Here is an 18419-nt window from a genome sequence, read left to right on the forward strand (position 1 = left end):
GCTGTGGTTAATACACTAAGGTTTCCTGAATTGGCAAATAAAAATATAGGACCAAGTTAAAATTGTACTGGACATACTTACACTAAAAATTATCCATCGTTTAAATGAAATTCAAGTTGACCTGAGTGTCCCGTGTTTATCTGGCAACGCTGCGTGCAATACTTCTAGCTACTCTCCCCACTGCCTGCCCCAGTCTCCCTCTCCATTCTCCTGTCTGCAAACATATGCTTATCTTTAAAGCCTCTCTTCAGATGGTCATTCTGGAAACCTGCCTGTCGGTTCTAGAAAGACTGTCTCCCTTTTTTTGTGCTACCTTTGTTTGTATTGCAGTAAGCTTAATGTGCAAAAATCTTATAACCTTTAGATAACCCACTTTTTCTTTCTTGCTGGACTGTAAGTTTCTTGAGGGAAAAGCCATGCCTATATCCTTAGCCTGAGGAACAGTGTATACTAAAGATGTGTGTTGAATAGCTGCTGGTCGGAGGGAGAGAAGTCAGGAAGGGCTCCACAGGGGGCCTGGTGAGAGAGGTGAGTTAGACTACACCACTTGTTTTCCTGCTCCATTGTGCCCTCCAGACTTTGAATTATGCTGGATTGTCCAGGTGAGAGAGAGTCCTTGTCCAATAAATGCCAAAGTTTTGATCTCAATAAAAGAAAAGCTTCAGGAAAAAGGACACATTTCTAATTTTGTTATCTTCTCTTTCTGACCTCTGTCTCCCTCACTCTACCTTTCTTGGGAAATAAATTAGATGAATAAGGCTCAGGTTCCTCATCTTGGGAACGGGAGGCTGGGACTGATGTTGGCCAGAGTTTCTTTTAGTTCTGATCTATTTCAACCCGTAGACGCTTCTAAGAATGGAAAGTGGGTGGGAGAGTGGCTAAGTGACCAGGGTAAGAAAGAATGGGCAGAAAGAGGGAAAGAGAGTTGCAGATTGCTTTATGGCTGGTGTCTCCATGTAATAAAAGTTCTGTAAGATCATGATGGGCTTGGTTCATAGATTCTAATAGCTATGATTAATAGTTAAAAGGTAACTGTGATGGAGAAGGTAGTAAGTGCCTTTCTAAGTTCTCTGGGTCAGACAGAGTGACCTAAGTCCCTGGAAATAAGTGAAACTTGGCCTTTGGATAGGAGGCAGAGTGGTAGAAAAACAAATAAGATGTTTTTTCAGTGGAATCTGAGCATCAGGAAAATTTAAGTCCTAGATCTGATGGCTATTTGGCTCAGCCTTCCTAGAAGTATTGTTTGGGGGCAGTGATTACTGGTCTACCCCAAGAATGAACTTCTCCTCCCTCTAAGCTGAAAGTAGAAAGATCAGATCCCCTCAGAGATCAGGACTGGATGATAAGCAGACCAGACCTGAGGGATAGAAAGGAGAGACTTGAGGATCTCTGAATAAGATTGTCCCTCTGGGCTTGAAAACAGACTTATTTAATCTGTGGTACCATGAAGGTTGGCCTGTAGATAAACCTGTAACCTCAGATAACCTTATCCCTGTTTCAGTTTTACTCTGTACAACCTGAAGGTGTTTCTTTTATGATCCATGACTGTAGCATACAATAAACCCCCTAGTCAGTGGTAATAAAGGCAAAGTACCTGCTCATCGAGAGCCAAGTAGACATGAGGGTAAGGGTGGAAGAGTGAGTTTTCTCCTTTATGTTACCTTTATCACTTGTTAAATTGTATAAATGGAGGGCTCACTCTTCTAAACCCATCTTCTTTTTCAGAATTTTCTCCCCTCTGCCCTTGTAAGTCATTTGGCATTGATAGACTCCTCATAAGGCGGTCCTCAGTATATGAAGTGGGGAAGAATTGGTGGCTGTGACAGGGTCTGTGAGGAACTTCCCGGTGCCTGCTGGCACACTTGTCTCAGACCATGTACCAAAGGAAAGGGCTCACAGCAGTTGTGGCCGGGGTGTCACTACCCCATAGTTGTAATTTTGTTTAATATGAGATCCCTAAAGGAAGGTGTGAGCTGTTTATCAGGGAAGGAGAAAGGAGGGAGAGGCATTTCAAGGAAGTGCCTATGCAAAAGAGTATTCAGAATAAAAGCTAGGAAAAGAGCCGTCATCTAACTACGTGTTCTTCCCACCCCATGCTCCCCTCCATCCTGAAGTCTTTATCTTTCTGCACTCCATCTTTTCAATTCCTTTGCTTTCTCTTCTATCTAGTATAGATATTTGTATATCTAGTATAGGTATTTGTATTTGTATTGCATTTAACTTTATAAAGAGTATCATATGTCATCATAGTCATAGGTATGATGACACTATGTCATCATAGTATAGGTATAGTATTTGTATATCTAGTATAGGTATTTGTATTTGGATTGCATTTAACTTTATAAAGAGTATCATATGTCATCTTTTGAGACTCACTGATCTCATATTAATTAAGATTTCCCAACATTGAGAACTGCTAATTATAAGTTCTGAAGCTTTTGAGGAACCCAGGTGCCTGGAGCCCAGGTGGTGTACAAACTATCCTCCTAGGCCAGCACGGGCTACTGAATTTCGACATGAACTGGTGTTATACTAAACAGGATGATATATGTATGGGCAGCAAAGCATGGAAACAAGGGCCATTGGAAAATCTCTGTCTGGAGGGAGAAGACAGAGCCAAGGACCCAAGGCACGGTTCCAGTGTCTTGTCGACCAGAAGGGTCAGAGGCACAACCAGATCCAACAAGATGAAGAAAGCATAATCAAGAGGACAGGAGTCTAGAGACATTTCTTAGGGCGGGGGATGGGGGCTGGACTATAGAGGTTTGTGCTGTCTTACATGAAGTCTAAAACCTTATTCAGAAGTGGGAAAGAAGCTCTTAACAATGCTAAACTAGTTTGCTCACCTAGCTTGTGATGCCCTGATGCTTTTTCTGTTTGGTTGGAAAGTCCATTGCTGCCCTTGGATATAGGTGAGTCCTAGACATTCACAGCTCACTTCACATTCAATTGATTGTGTTCCTTTTCAGGGCCATGGAGGGTATCCCCTTGAACAAAAGTAGCTTCATCTTATCCCGTTCTACTTTTGCTGGGTCTGGCAAGTTTGCTGCTCATTGGTTGGGAGACAATGCAGCCACATGGGATGATCTCCGATGGTCCATCCCTAGTATCCTTGAGTTCAACCTATTTGGTATCCCCATGGTGAGTTTTCCTCTTAACCAAGGAAACTTAACTTTTTCTCCTTTGGCATTCTTTCCATTACTAGTCTTTGAGGTGTCTGAAAACCAAGAAGCATATATGTCTCTGTGTGGTATGTATTAGAAAATTCATTTTTAGGAAGGAAAAAAAAAGAGGTTAGAGTGGGAGAGAGACAAAGCATAAGAGACTCTTAAAAACTGAGAACAAACTGAGGGTTGATGGGGGGGTGGGAGGAAGGGGAGGGTAGGTGATGGGTATTGAAGAGGGCATCTTTTGGGATGAGCACTGGGTGTTGTATGGAAACCAAGTTGACAATAAATTTCATACGTTAAAAAAAAGAAAATTCATTTTTATATGTGGCATGAACTGTCTTTTGAAGATGAATGGTAAAACTTTATCAGTGGGTAGTCATCCATGGAATCTCTGAAGTTAGGATAGAGACACCATGAGTAAAATATATTAACATCACAGAAAATGTCCATCAGCAAAGCATCAGTGAATAGCAAAGGACGAAATTGGGAGCTGAATATTGAGGATGAGCCCTTGATATACCACCAATCAGTCTTCCTCTTGTCAGCTGATTCATGATGCACATTTGCTGCTTTCTTCCATTTGGCTGGGGGCTGGCCCTGAAAGCCTGGAGAACCCCTTTAAACATGGAATGGTGGAAATAAAAAAGATTTTGTCCCCTTACTACATAGGTATACAATCACTGCTGTCTCCTCTCTCACTGACCACTGTACTTGTATGTGTGCTAAATCTCCAGGTAGGTGCCAACATCTGTGGTTATACAAAAAATGTCACAGAGGAGCTCTGCAGAAGGTGGATGCAGCTTGGAGCCTTTTATCCACTATCAAGGAATCATAATGGGCCTGAGTTTGTGGTAAGGTCTCCAAGTGAAGGGATGAAAACCTCTTGGATTGTCTAATCTAGTTGTTCTCAAAGAGGATTGCAGAAAATCCTACAGGTTGGCCCTAAGTGCAGAAGGAGAATAGATAAATTTGGGGTCATAGGCCCAAAGAGCAGAATATTGGGATAAGGGTATATGGGAAGGAATATATACATATTGAGTGATTTTATTGTGATTTATATTGATTTTTCTTTTACCCACCAACAAAGGTGAGAAGAGGTGTTAGAGTTTCTGTGGTGCTATTATGTCTGTCACTACCTTTTATAAGATGGGACCATTGGAGTCCACTGGTACTATGAAGTACTATGAGGAACCTCAAGGTATAAAATAAATTAGATCAGCTCTGAAGGGAGCAGGACCCTCTATAACCCTTTTATCTTCATGGTTACCTCCATGGGCTTCTTTATCAACCTTGTGGCTGCCATAGACTGGGATCATAAGACACCTGTCAAATTTGAACTCTGCCACATGTTTGCAGTTTACATTGGTAAAACCATTAATCTTTGATACTGTTTTTTCATCTATGATGAAGAAGCAGGACCAAGATCCTTGTAGTTTGGGGAACCCTTTGCTATCTTCCAAGGTGGAGACCATAGCTACTTTTATCTGAGAAAGCTTCTTATCATAAGGGAACAAACTTTCAAAACACAATGGAAGTATCTAATATTTGCTTCCTTCTCTCCTAGGATCAGGATCCCGTTGCCTTTGGCAGCCACTCTCTGCTGGTGAATTCCTCCAAACATTATCTGAACATCCGCTACACTCTACTCCCCTATCTCTACACCCTTTTCTACCGAGCTCACACCCGGGGAGACACCGTGGCAAGGCCCCTTGTCCATGAGTGAGTTTCCTGACCCACCAAGAGTCCCTCTCAGATCCTGATCTCACCTGGTTAGTCAGGATCTTGTTGCCATCTAGTGTGCTGTTGTTCTGTATTGGAGGTTTCATCTGCCTTCTCTGTTTTCTAGGTTCTACCAGGACCCAGCTACATGGGAGGTGCATGAGCAGTTCTTATGGGGGCCTGGACTTCTCATCACACCTGTTTTATATGAGGTATCTTCATAATCTGAACAATAGTGTGGAATATCACATTTGTCCTCATGGCTCTCTGGCTGGATAAGCTCAGTCCTGAGTGTCTATAGCTGTGTTTAAATATCAATACAAATATGAATGAGACAAAGATTATGAAAGTTTGGAAATTAGAAAAACAGTAATTCTTGGTCCACTGCGTCACCAAGCAAAACAATTTCCATTTTGTAAAATTACATTAAAACTTGTTTTCTTAAGCCTATGGCCATGCATTGACAGGGGCTTTAAATGCCATGGGAGTTTCAGCTGGCCATCTGTCTGTACTTCCCTTTGACCAAAGGATGTGTGCTCTTGGGGTTGGATCGGGAAAAGAGAAGAGGCGAGAGAGAGAAACAGGGAGGGAGAGAGGTCTGGACAAGGGGAGGGTGTTACCCTGGAGACCATATATATGAAGGACCACACATACCCTTCCTAAGTATGAGTGGGGAAGTGTGGGGGAGGAATCAGGATTATGCTGGCCATTTTATAAACATGAAAGATCACCACTGTATTCATGTCAAAGACCCGTCTCTGGGCAGATGCTGGGCAGCGGGCAGTCCTACTGGAAGGTTCTCCTAGAGGTTTGGCTGTTTCAGTCTCCTCCCACCCATCAGACTACACAAGTAGCTCAGTGAAAGAACTTTCTATGCTTCTCTTGGGAAGTTCCAGAGCCTTGAAGCAAAACTTATTTGTTCATTTTTAATATGAAATTTATTGTCAAATTGGTTTCCATACAACATCCAGTGCTCATCCCAACAGGTGCCCTCCTCAATGCCCATCACCCACATTCCCCTCCCTCCCACCCCCCGTCAACCCTCAGTTTATTCTCAGTTTTTAAGGGTCTCTTATGGTTTACCTCCTCCCTCTCTAACTTTTTTTTTCCTTTCCCTCCCCCATGGTCTTCTGTTCAGTTTCTCAGAATCCACATTTTAATTTCTGGGCACAACTCTGCTCTCAGTAAACTGCCCAACTTTCTAAGTATCTGTATTTGCACTTGTAGAATGGAATGATCCCAACCATCTCTCAAGATGGTACAGACAAACATATGAGGCATTGTGTAAACTGTAAGGGGTGTGCTGATGTTGCTCATTGTTGGGGTTTCCCTAGGGTGTGGACCAAGTGAAGGCATACATACCGGATGCCGTGTGGTACGACTATGAGACAGTAAGTAAGGCAGCCCCACTTGGGTCAGAGACCAGCCTCTAGCAGAGGGCATTTCTAAGGCAACGGTCCTGGGAGCTTGGGGGAGGATAACGGTGCAATGCTTTAACTTTAGTTGATAGAGAGTACTTCTCTGTGAAGAAGGTCTTTCTAGACATACTATGAAATGTGCATAACTGGGGTAGGTTTATAGGAATTTTCATTTTATGAACCTGGTTACTCTGCAGCTGTGAGAACTAGTAATTGGCTGGAGGCTGTGATACCCTAGTGAATGAAAGCCCAATTGTGGAATCACCACATGGTACAATATAAAGAAATAGGGCAGATTTGAGTCTCAGATCTGCTATCTACTTTAATTATGCCTTGGGCAATCCTTCGCTTTTGGGGGTCTCTGCTTCCCTTTTTTTTTTTTGTTTCAAGTTTTTATTTAAATTCCAATTAGTTAATATATAGTGTAATATTGTTTGGGGAGTAGAATTTAGTGATTCATCACTTACGTATAACACCCAGTGCTCATCCCAACGAGTGCCCTACCGAATGCCCCTCACCCAGTCAGCCCATCCCGCCATCCAACACCCCTCCAGCAACCCTCAGTTTGTCCTCTGTGGTTAAGAGTCTGTTTTATGGTTTGCCTGTCTCTTCTCACCCCCCATATGTTCATTTGTTTCGTTTCTTAAATTCCACATATGAGTGAAATGGTATAGTATTTGTCTTTCTCTGACTGATTCAATGCAAATGAGGTGACTGAACTAAATGATCTCCACAGTACCTCCTAGTCCAACAGTCCATTACGTGCTCTGTCCTCATTCTGTTGGTTAGGGAGTAGCTATCCAGTGGAGGAAACAACTGGTAGAGATGCAGCTACCACCCGATAGGATTGGACTTCACCTCCGTGGGGGCTTCATATTTCCCACCCAGCAGCCCAGCACAACCACAGAGGCCAGGTAAGCTCCTCCCTCATTCTTCTACGGTGTGACTGCTCTGACGCTCCAAGGGGAGTGTGTTATGGGGCAGGCAAATGGACACTAAATGTGGACAGATCATGGGAAAACATCTCCAGTCAGTAATCCATCTCCCCTCCTTTCAAGGTCAGCCCTGAAGTGGCACCTTCATGTTCATTTAGTGGGTAAGGTAGCCTCAGCTCCTCCATGTTTCTAGAGCCTTTCACTTGGGGACTGAATCAGATTTTAAGAACAGTCAAAACAGTCATTCGTGAGGATTTCCCTATGGCCAGCAACTGTCTTCAAGTAGATTCCCTTAGGCATGAGAGAATGCAAGGTAAATAGGCGGTAAGAGTTATAACATGGAAGTCAACATAGCTTCCAGGGTCAAGAGTCAGAAAGTTCAGGTTCAGGCTCCAGCTCTATTACACATTAGATGTATTGCCATGGACAACCTACTTTCTGTGTTGCTGCCTATCACTAGTCAACTGGGGATGACAATGGTTTGAGTTTTTAGTGTTATCATGCAGGTTAAATGAAAATATAGTAGACATGGTTTATTGTCCATAGGGCACTTAGAAGAATGCTTGGCACATGGCAAGCACCCAGTAAGTGCTGATTATTAGTAGTATTGCAAGCCCAGTCTTTGGCAGGAATGGCCTCCTTCTACCATTGTTATGCTCATTCACAACCAGCCTCTGTTGTCTACCCACACCCAACTTCTGTGTTTCCATACAGTGTCAATATCTACTCCATTTCTGGGATAGACTCTGAGTTCATCTGTCCCTAAGGCATAAAAGAGATTGGTTGAACATAGTTCTATGTCTTCTTCATTCTCTGAAAATTGAGGGTTGCTCTTTCACAGTCGGAAGAATCCCCTGGGACTCATTGTTGCCTTGGACTATAAGAGAGAAGCGAAGGGAGAGCTGTACTGGGATAATGGTGAATTCAAAGGTAGGCTTCCCTCTGGTGCCCTCCCTAGGGTTCTCAGTGGAAAGTAGTCATTGTAGGCTGTCCAGAATGGCACTAACCCTGTTATCATCAGTGCTTGCTTCTGTAGCTTGGAACCAATTTATTCTGAAAGTTCAGTTAGCCAAGCACAATGCATTAAAATAGACTTCAGATGAGCAACTTGTATGTTATTGACTCTACCAAAGTGACACACATTCTTTGGTTTAGTTTAATTACTCTCTTCTCTGGGTATCATTACCAATACCAAATAATATGTTTTGTAAATAGATTTGTAAAATATTGCTTTGATTACTATCAAGGTGGAGTATCTAATTTGTGTAGTGTGATTTTCCACTGTAAGATTTCCATAGAGGTAACCGACAAAAGCTTATGTGTGGCCTGTGATTATATAAAAGCCGTGCCCTGCGTACGATTAGCATTTCTTAATATTCATTGGCTATTTATTATTGCACTGTATATAGAGGATATAAAGATGGATGAGCTGTAGACATTGCCCCCGAGGAACTCCTGGTCCAGCAGGATAGATACAGTGTGCATGCGGATGACTATAAGTGGAGGTCACCATGTTTGAAATGCCAGCAAAATGGCATGACAAAGTACCATGGGAGTTCAGAGGGGGATGCAATTAGTGCTGGTAGCAGCGGTCCAAGAAACTTGGAGGCTTGAGAAAAATGGGAAGAATTTGGGGAATCAGAGGTATTCCACATGAAGAGGAAAGCATGACCGCACAGCTCCTCTGCTTCCTATAATAACAGGTACCCTTCTGTCTTTCTCTTTTAGATGAAAAGTATATTCTGTATGATTTTTCTGTCACCTCTGTAAGTACTGTTACTGAGGAGCACACAGTGTGCATCCTTTTTTGTGATTGCTTCTTGAGTTTTTGGTTTGCTGTGATGCTTGGCGATGTGGAACAGAGACAGGGCTTGTGACAATCCCAGAAAAAATTAGAGTTAAAATGATAGTTTTTAATCTATGTTAGATATATAAATAAGTTTATCAAATATCAGTATGACTTCAGTGAAGAACTTGGATTTTTCTGGAAAAAAAATTCTTACCTCTGAGTCTGATAGGATGAGTCCTAGCTTCGGGGATGTGTACTTGGTGGGGTGCAAGCATGTGTGGGATGTAGGTAGGGGCACGGGGCCTGTTGAAGGTTCTTCCATAATGGTCCTCTTTTCCAGCCCCTAAAACTTGGGCACAGGTATTAAGAGGTGGTTTTGAGAGGTTGGAAGATACAGAAAGATACAGAACATTACTTGCCTCATTTCTCTCCCGAGGGGACCAAGAGGAAGAAAGGCAGTGATGGTAGCAGGTCATATGAGAATTCTAGTTGGATTCTCTTAGAAGTCTGTGCATGGGTAGGGATTTCTTTTTTCTTTTCTTTTCTTTGTAATGGTTATTTATTTTTGAGAGACAGATCATGAGCAGGAGAGGGGCAGAAAGAGAGGAAGACACAGAATCCAAAGCAGGCTCCAGGCTCTGAGCTATCAGCAGAGAGCCTGACCCAGGGCTTGAACCCATGACCCATGAGATCATGACCTGGGCTGAAGTTGGACGCTTAACTGACTGAGCCACCCAGATCCCCCTATGGATCATGCTTTTTGGTGTCCACTCTAAGGACTCTTTGTATCCCTAGATCTTGAATATTTTCTCCTGTATTTTTTCCCTAAAAATTTGAGTTTTACCTTTAAGTCTGTGAACTGCCTTGAGTTAATTTTTTTAATGTTTATTTATTTTTGAGAGATAGAGACACACAGACAGAACGCAAGTGGGGGAGGGGCAGAGAGAGAGAGGGAGACACAGAATCCAAAGGAGGCTCCAGGTTCTGAGCTGTCAGCACAGAGCCTGACGCGGGGCTTGAACTCACAAACTGTGAGATCGTGACCTGAGCCAAAGTCGGATGTTCAACAGACTGAGCGACCCAGGTGCCCCTGCTTTGAGTTGATTATTATCAAGATGTGAGGTTTAGGTACAGGTTCTCCTTGGGGCCTCTGGATGGCCCACTGCTCCAGCACCATTTGTTGAAAAGGCTCCCTTTTCTCCATTGCATTGTTTTTACACCTTTGCAAAAAAATCATTTGTGGGTTGCCTAGTCTTTTTAAACATCAAAGTGTCCCCGTTTTTTTTCTTCAGTCTTTAGTCCCACCTTGGTTAGAGGTCAACGACATCACTTTGAACTGTGGCTCTCCGGGTAGGTGGTCTGCCTCCCTTGGCCTCAGTCTTCTCATCTGAAGAATGGGGCTCACGGTGGCTTTAGCCTCATAGCTTCCTGTCAGAATTCAATGAGATGCTTAGTACCGTGCCTGGCACACAGTAAGGGTTCAGAAATTTCAGCTCTTATTATCATTAAAATAAAAAGAAAGAGTCATCTAGGCCCTCTTTGTGTGTATGTGTATGTCTTCACCTTTGTGTGCCCACAAGTCTCTATGCATAATCATGTCTTTTTGTCTGTTTTATGAGTACCCATAGTGTCACTTGGAAATTCTGTGATGTCCAGAATGTATTTCCTGAGTGATAGAATCGATAAATAATCAGTGAACCCAAACAAACATGAAATGTTACTGAAAGATTGAAGACTGTTAAGAGTCTGGGTTAACAAATTCCCAGGGGATGATCACCAGGCACCAATTAGAACTCCAGAGATAGGGGAGCCTGGGTGGCTCAGTAGGATAAGCGTCCAACTCTTGGTTTCGGCTCAGGTCATGATCTCACGGTTCTTGAGTTCGAGCCCTGCTTGGGGCTCTGCGCTGACCGTGCAGAGCCTGATTGGGATTCTCTGTCTCTCTCCCTCTCTTTCCCTCTCTCTCTGCTCCTCCTGTGTGTTCTTTCTCTTTCAAAAATAAGTAAATAAACTTAAAAAAAAAAGAACTTCAGAGATAAAGGACATAGCTTAGATGTCAGAAAGAAAATTGTTGAGTGGTATTTGGTGATGTACCGGGTTTCTAAGTAGATGTGTGTTGTTTCTTTTTTTTTTTTTCCAGAACCATCTACAGGCAAAGGTTATAAATAATAACTATACGGACCCCAACAACCTCACGTTTACAGATATCATAATCTTGGGAATGGACAAGCAACCTATGAATTTCACTGTTTCATTGAAGAATTCTTACAGGTCCATTTTAAATGTTACCTACAATGTTTCATCAAAGGTATGAGATTGTTCCCTCCTTTCAGGGCCCTTATCGAAAGCCCCGGCCTAAGGTTCTTACAGACTGCTCTCCCTTGCTCTTTTGACCTTCAGCAGTTACTGGCTCACTATGCCATCACAGGGAAGTTGCTGAAGGAGAATCATATGCATGCTCAATATGGACTCCTGAGCTTTCTTTGCATTACAATACTGCAGAAGGCAGAGAAGGCAGTTCTTCTCTGGGCGGATTTAAAACTAGACCTGCTGATCCCAGATGTGATGTGGTCAAAATATGATTCAATACTTTGGCCTAGCCCTGGAGAGTATTCACACATTTGTCCTCCCATTTGAGTTAAAGACTCTCTTTGCTTCAGACACAAAGATATAGGTGTAAAAGGTATAAAAGGTATAAAGGTATAAAAGACACGCTAATTTTATACCATCACAGAAAATGAGAGTTGAATAAAATACGAGGGGTAATCCAGTTCTGCTCTTATTGAAGGAGTCCCTTACATGATAATCTCTGACAAAAGATTCCAATTGTTAGTTGAGTATTTCAAGCACCAGGAAATGCACTATTTCTTAGGGCAGCCCCCTTCCATTTTGACAATGCATATAGCTAACAGTACGAGCCTGGTTTCTCGAATGAGGCAGGATGGGGTTCCAGTCTTAGCTCCACTGTCCCCTAGCTGTGAGATCTTGGGCAAAGAAAGCATTAAGCCCCTCTACACCTCATTTTTGATCTTGTAAGATGGAGGTAGCCGTAGTATTTGCAGCATAGCATCACCTTCTAGGATTGATAGAAATAATGCATACAAAGTGGTCGTCACGGTGCTTGGCCCATATAAATGCTCAGTGTAGTTTTAGTTTGTGTGATTACTGCCATCATTATTAAAATGTATGCACACCACACCCAGGGGGCAAAGTCTGAAAAAGACAGCCCTGCCTGTGATCTGTGCAGCCCTTCCCATTCAGTATCCCACAGCGACTCCACGAAGTGAGAAATGTCAGGAATAAGCCAAGTCCATTTTCCTGACGGGGAGGTCAAAAGCCCCAGAGGGTAAAAGCTAATGTTCCAAATATCCCATGACAAAGTGGTGTTGGATGAACTGGTATTGAATGAAGATCATCAGGGAAGGACATTATCCAGGTAGCTCAACCTCACCTCGTTTGTCACCACAGCCTCCTTCCTCTCCCTCAGGTGGTGAAGATTACTGATCTCAAGGGACTGGTACTTGGACAAGAATTCTCCATTAAATGGAAACTTCCAGTCAGTGACCTGGAGAAATTCAACTGCTACCCTGATGAGCACCCCCTCACTCTGGAGCATTGCAGGAAGCGGGGCTGCCTCTGGGAGGTAATGATCTGGAACACATCACCACAGTGAGCGGGAAGTTGTAAAAACTGCCCCACGAGTAATTAGACACCTAGAAAACACTTTCCGAATGATGATGGGTTGAACCGTAATCACCCTTCAGAAGGAAACTGACACTCTGTCAACCGATGAATTATTTTGCCAATTCTGTGTGATAGGTGACCAGTGTTTTCCTCAGATATCCTGAATCCAAATATACTTATTGCCACTATGGCTGTCTCTTTCCTCCAACCACAGCATTAAAAACCCCACTTTTATTTTTAATACATCCATGATACATTGGGTATGCATTGTGTATGGAGTCTTTTAAGCGATTCTTTCCCATCTATGAGCGGGTCCATGCAGGAAGGTAAGACTGTTTCTCATCACTTGAAAAACAGAGAGAATGAAAGTCAGAGAAAATAAGTGATTACCCCAAGATCACAATGGGGGCCGTGAAGGCAGTGGGGGGTGGAACCCTGCCTGAGATTCCAGTCTCCAGATCAGGCTTTCTGCTGACACTTCCCTGTTCACCCAGGGGAGGAAGCCAATGGGCATGTATTTTTAAATGGGTGTATTCATTTGTTGGTGCTGTCATAACAAAGTACTACACACTGGGTGACTTAGAACAACATAAATTTGTTATCTCAGACTCCAGGGAGCTAGAAATCTGAGATCAAGATGTCAGTAAATATGGGTCCCTCTGAGAGAAGGGAGGGAGACTCTGTCCTATGCCTCTCTCCCAGCTTCTGGTGGTTGTCTGGCACTCTCTGGTCTTCCTTGGTTTATAAAAAAACATCGCCCTCGATCTCTGCCTTCATCCTTACATGGCATTCTCACTGGGGGCAGGTCTGTGTCCAAATGTCCCCTTTTAATAAGGACGGCAGTCATCTTGAATTAGGCCTATTCTAATGATCTCATTTAACCTGATCATCTGCAAAGACCCTATTTCCAAATAAGGTCACTCTAACAGATACCAGGGTAGGACTTCATATCTTGGGTGGGGTGGGTGGGGGGGCATAACTCAACCCATAATAATGGGCATGGTGTAAGAGACTCAGGCCGTGTGAACCAACTTCCTTGGTAATTAGGTCCTTGAAATGTGGGTGTTAGAGGCTGATGGAGAATTTCTCCTCTTATTCAGGACACAACTGTTCCTGGTGTGCCTACCTGTTACTATGACACCATCCCTAATTATGCTGCCAGTAACATTCAGTACCTGCCCACGGGCATCACCACAGACCTCACCCACCTGATGACCCCTGAATCAACTCGAGCAGCCACTGCTGCTGGTTCTCTTCCTGCAACGATCAGCTTCCTCCGCCTGAGTGTCATCTACCACACAGAAAACATGCTGCAGTTCAAGGTAATTTTCAAGGCGTTGCAGGTTCTGATCCTCAACATGGAATTCTTACAGCTCCATATGGATGAAAGTCACTGAAACATCTTCGTGTCCAAATCCCTCATTTTACGGACAAAGGCACGGCAGCCCAGGAAAGTAAATGTCAGAGAGCTAGGAGGATGGTGGACCCAGGACATAACCTTGGATCCACCAGGGTTGTGAATTTCCTGCACCGCTGAGTGCTTGGGCATAAGCATCCTCAAAGGACCATTACTCAGCCCTGTGAAAAACGTGTCTGCTCCGTGGGAAACTCACATAGTGGCATTAACCCACTTCTACCTTTAGAGTTATTTTTCTAGCAGTGGTTCTTAAACTTCAGAGAGCACCAGAATGACCTACAGGTCTTGTTAAAGCTCAGATTGCTGGGCCCTGCCCCCCGGAGTTTCCAGCCCGAGAGGCTGCCTCTCTAACACGTTTCCGGGTGATGCTGATGCTGCGGGTTAAGGGGCCACACTTTTGAGGCCCACAGCTCTGGTCTGATGGAAGTACAGTGTGAACCACATAGATTTCCTGATAGCCACATTCCTAAAATATGTTTGAAAAAATATCAAATGAAATTCATTTTAATAGCATTTTGTTGAACCGATATGCTGAAATGTTATCTCACTGTGTAATCCAAATACAATTCTTGAGATATTTTAGGATCTTTTCATCATACTAACTCTTTAAATTTTGGTGTGTATTTTGTACTTATAGTGAGTCTCAGTTCAGACTAGCATATTTCAAGTACGTAATGGCCACAAGTATCTTGTGGATCTGCTGCGTGGTGGGTTAATGAACCAAAGTGGGTTTGCTGCTTGGTGGGTTATAGACAGAGACTATGTCAGGTGGAGTTGCCTCACTAGGGTCATCTTTATGTGTACAAATAGGGAGACCCCAGGGAAGGATTTCCAAAGCCAGGGACTCCCAAACAGGGGTAAGTAGGCTCCTTTCAGTTAGGGCTTGGGATGAATATTCAGAGGGGGGTTTTAACATTATAATGAAGCTAAGGTAACTGTCCCCACTGTCTTTTTTTTTTTAATGCAGGTGTTGTTTTTTTTTTTTTTACATTTTTGTTGCATTGATTTATTAAGTGCATTTACAGACATTATTTTATTATTTATTTATTTATTTATTTTAATATGAAATTTATTTCCATACAACACCCAGTGCTCATCCCAACAGGTGCCCTCCTCAATACCCATCACCCACCCTCCACTTTCTGATTCATCTGCACAGACCTTTCCTCAAATGTCCCTTTTCCTGTTCCAGCAATCCATTAGTTAATTTCTAAAAGATGAAATTGACAGTTAGGCAGAAGCTTCTAGGGGTTTCCTGAGTTCAGTGAGTCAATCCTGAATTCAGGGAGTCACAGGGTCTCGCTGGTGACAATACCGCCTTAGACAGCTCTTCTCTAGAAATTGTTTTTCACACTGTAATATTGCATGAATCACCCTGAGATCTTGTAGAAATGAAGATTCAGATTCAAAGGGGGAATGGGAGGGAGGCCTGAGATTCTGCATTCCTAACAAGACTGCAGGTTATACTGCTGCTTTGGGTCTGAGAAACACAATTTTGAGAAACAAGGCTATAGACAAAACTTGTCTTAAGTGTCTGAAGTTCAACCATTAAGATCTGAGTCCACGTTAGAGAAAACTCAGTTCTCTATTTCTAAAATATACTCACATGCCCAAACGTCATCTCACACCTTTACATGCACGTTCATATTCACATTCTCATACACACACACACACACACACACACACACACACACATTCTATCCATGAAATTCTATACCCATAATTCACAAACTATTTAGAGAAAGTGCCCTCCCTGCCTTTGAATAGGTATTTCTAGGAGCATTTTGAGTTCAGGATCCATATCAGGCACTGTAGGTGGGGAGGCTTCACATCTATTTGCTTTGGGATATTTGATGCCTCCCCATGTGATTCAAACTGGCCAGAAAACATGGGAAATGAATTATATGAGCTGGCATGAGGGATTTTAGGTCTAAGATTATTCCATCAGAAAGTTTCTTTCTCTCTTGTCAGATCTTTGATGCCACTAACAAAAGGTACGAGGTCCCAGTGCCTCTGAACACGCCTCCCTCTCCTGTTGGCTCCCCTGAAAACCGTCTGTATGATGTCAGGATTCAGAACAATCCTTTTGGGATCCAGATTCGACGAAAAAGCTCCAACACTGTGATGTAAGCACAATTTATTTAGTTTCATTAAAGTGGTTCTAGATCTAATTATGGTGGTTCTAATTAATGCAGGTGAAATATTAATCTTAGAGATAATGTAAGTGTGTGTGTGTGTGTTTGTGTGTGTGTGTGTTAAACAGGGAATTGATCTATTACTCCATTTTCTATTAGGCACTAACTCAAAAAGAAAAATGAACCAGAGGTTTAAAATAGGTGTTGCCTGATTTCAGAAAAAGAAAAATGCATGTTCTACTCATTGTTTGTGTTAAGGAGAAAAGAAAGCTGTATTTAATAAGCACAACAGGGGCATTTGGGTGACTCAGTCAGTTGAGCATCTGACTCAGGTCATGATCTCAGGGTCATGGGATCAAGCCCCATGTCGGGCTCCACGCTCGGCGTGGATTCTCTCTTTCTCTCTCTCTCTTTCTCTCTCTGTCTCCCTCTATTCTTCTCCCCTGCTCACCCACTCTCTCTCTCTAAAAAAGAAAAAAATGCATGACAGATAACCTAGGACAGAAGTCAACTCTATACACACTCATTTCAAAATAACAGAAGACTCAATGAGAGAGGGAAAAGTTTACTAAGGAAAGACACACCACTTCTTACAATTTTCTCTTCTACCAGTGCTGTAGACTTAAAGCATTTTCACAATGTTAAACATGAAAAGAGTTCTCATCTGTCATCCCTTGTCTTGCTTAATGGAATGGAATGAAGGTCTGGATTTTGCCTGGGACCAAAGTTCCCCATCCTAGTAAATATCATCACCTGTGTATGCACATGTGGACAGCCTTTGCTCTTTGACTGTGTGCCTAACTTTTGTCAGTTGGCTTCTTTGCTAAGAAGTCCTTTGACCAATCCAGAAAAGTTTTTCTCTTTCTTTTATTTTTCTTCTTTTTTAAAATATTTATTTTTGAGAGAGAGAGAGAGAGAGAGCGAGAGAGAGAAACAGGGTGTGAGCAGGAGAGGAACAGAGAGAGAGGGAGACACAGAATCCAAAGCAGGCTCCAGGCTCTGAACTGTCAGCACAGAGGCCGACGCAGGGCTTGAACCCACAAACTGATATCATGACCCGAACCGAAGTCGGACACTTAACCGACTGAGCCATCCAGGTGCCCCCAGAAAAGTTTTTCTAAGAGCTTCACGCTTTTCTGTTGGTAAATTTGCTTAGACCTTGTTCGTTTATTCATACATGTATTCAAACTAACACTCTGAACAATGACAACTAAAGAGATGAACGAGACATAGTCCTTGCCTTAAAGGAGCTCATGATCCAGAAAAGGAGTTCTCAGCCTTGCAAATCACAGATAAAAAATGCAAACATGGAACCTTGGTAGTGAGTACTTGGACCAGGATCCACACATGCCTTCATTCGGGAGGCTTCTGAATCAGCTAGAATTTCCGAACATGTCCTGTGTTTGCTCTGGGCTGTCATCAGTGTGGTGTTAAGGTATGCCTTTCTGTTGCAGTTGGGACTCTCAGCTCCCCGGCTTTACTTTCAATGACACGTTCCTCTCCATTTCGACTCGCCTCCCCTCTCAGTACCTCTACGGTTTTGGGGAGACTGAGCACACAGCTTTCAGGAGAAATATGAGCTGGAACATGTGGGGAATGTTCGCTCGTGATGAGCCACCCGCGGTAAGCACGGAAGAATAAGATGATCAATCCATTTCTCTTGGTACATTTTAATCCAATAGCGCCCTATGAATCAGCCTCACCTTATACTGATCAACTCTGTTCTCAGGTGAACTAGGCCACATGTTATGCTCTTCTGTCCCTAAAAGACACCCATATTCTTTTCCCACAGACTATGGATTTTACTTCATAAACTTTTATTTAGTGCGTTCTATGTGTCAGGTACATAGAGACACTCTCTGTTCCCCAGAGGCTTATAGCCTAGAGAGACAGATGCAGAAATAATGGTAACCCAGTGTAATCAGTGCTTATAACAGAATTATGTAATAATAAACAAGGAGGGAATGGAGGAGGAAGGCACCTAGTTTTTTTACTTGGGGTGGAAAGGAGGGTTAAGGAAAGCCTTATAAAGGACATGACATGGTGCTCAGTCTTCAATATTGAGTAGAGGTTTGCTGTTTGGATTATGATGTAGAAACAATCCTTTGGATTTTTCTCTCTTTGATTGCTGCCTACTCTCCGCCATGACTCT

At 42.9% G+C, this 18419-nt stretch overlaps 1 protein-coding gene across 1 annotated transcript in view; it reads left to right on the top strand.

The window, feature by feature from the left end:
* LOC122488345 (probable maltase-glucoamylase 2) overlaps positions 1 to 18419 on the top strand; it is an 81944-nt gene that overhangs the window by 29032 nt on the left and 34493 nt on the right. The window contains exons 15-27 of the mRNA XM_043589645.1: positions 2970 to 3141; positions 3905 to 4021; positions 4735 to 4889; positions 5017 to 5101; positions 6224 to 6280; positions 7097 to 7221; positions 8084 to 8172; positions 8971 to 9008; positions 11172 to 11339; positions 12519 to 12674; positions 13816 to 14037; positions 16104 to 16258; positions 17722 to 17890. Of these exons, the coding sequence (XP_043445580.1) occupies positions 2970 to 3141; positions 3905 to 4021; positions 4735 to 4889; positions 5017 to 5101; positions 6224 to 6280; positions 7097 to 7221; positions 8084 to 8172; positions 8971 to 9008; positions 11172 to 11339; positions 12519 to 12674; positions 13816 to 14037; positions 16104 to 16258; positions 17722 to 17890 (1708 nt within the window). The remainder of the gene's footprint in view (positions 1 to 2969; positions 3142 to 3904; positions 4022 to 4734; positions 4890 to 5016; positions 5102 to 6223; positions 6281 to 7096; positions 7222 to 8083; positions 8173 to 8970; positions 9009 to 11171; positions 11340 to 12518; positions 12675 to 13815; positions 14038 to 16103; positions 16259 to 17721; positions 17891 to 18419) is intronic.

The sequence above is a fragment of the Prionailurus bengalensis genome, chromosome A2 (assembly GCF_016509475.1).
Source record: "Prionailurus bengalensis isolate Pbe53 chromosome A2, Fcat_Pben_1.1_paternal_pri, whole genome shotgun sequence".
Lineage (NCBI taxonomy): Eukaryota > Metazoa > Chordata > Mammalia > Carnivora > Felidae > Prionailurus > Prionailurus bengalensis.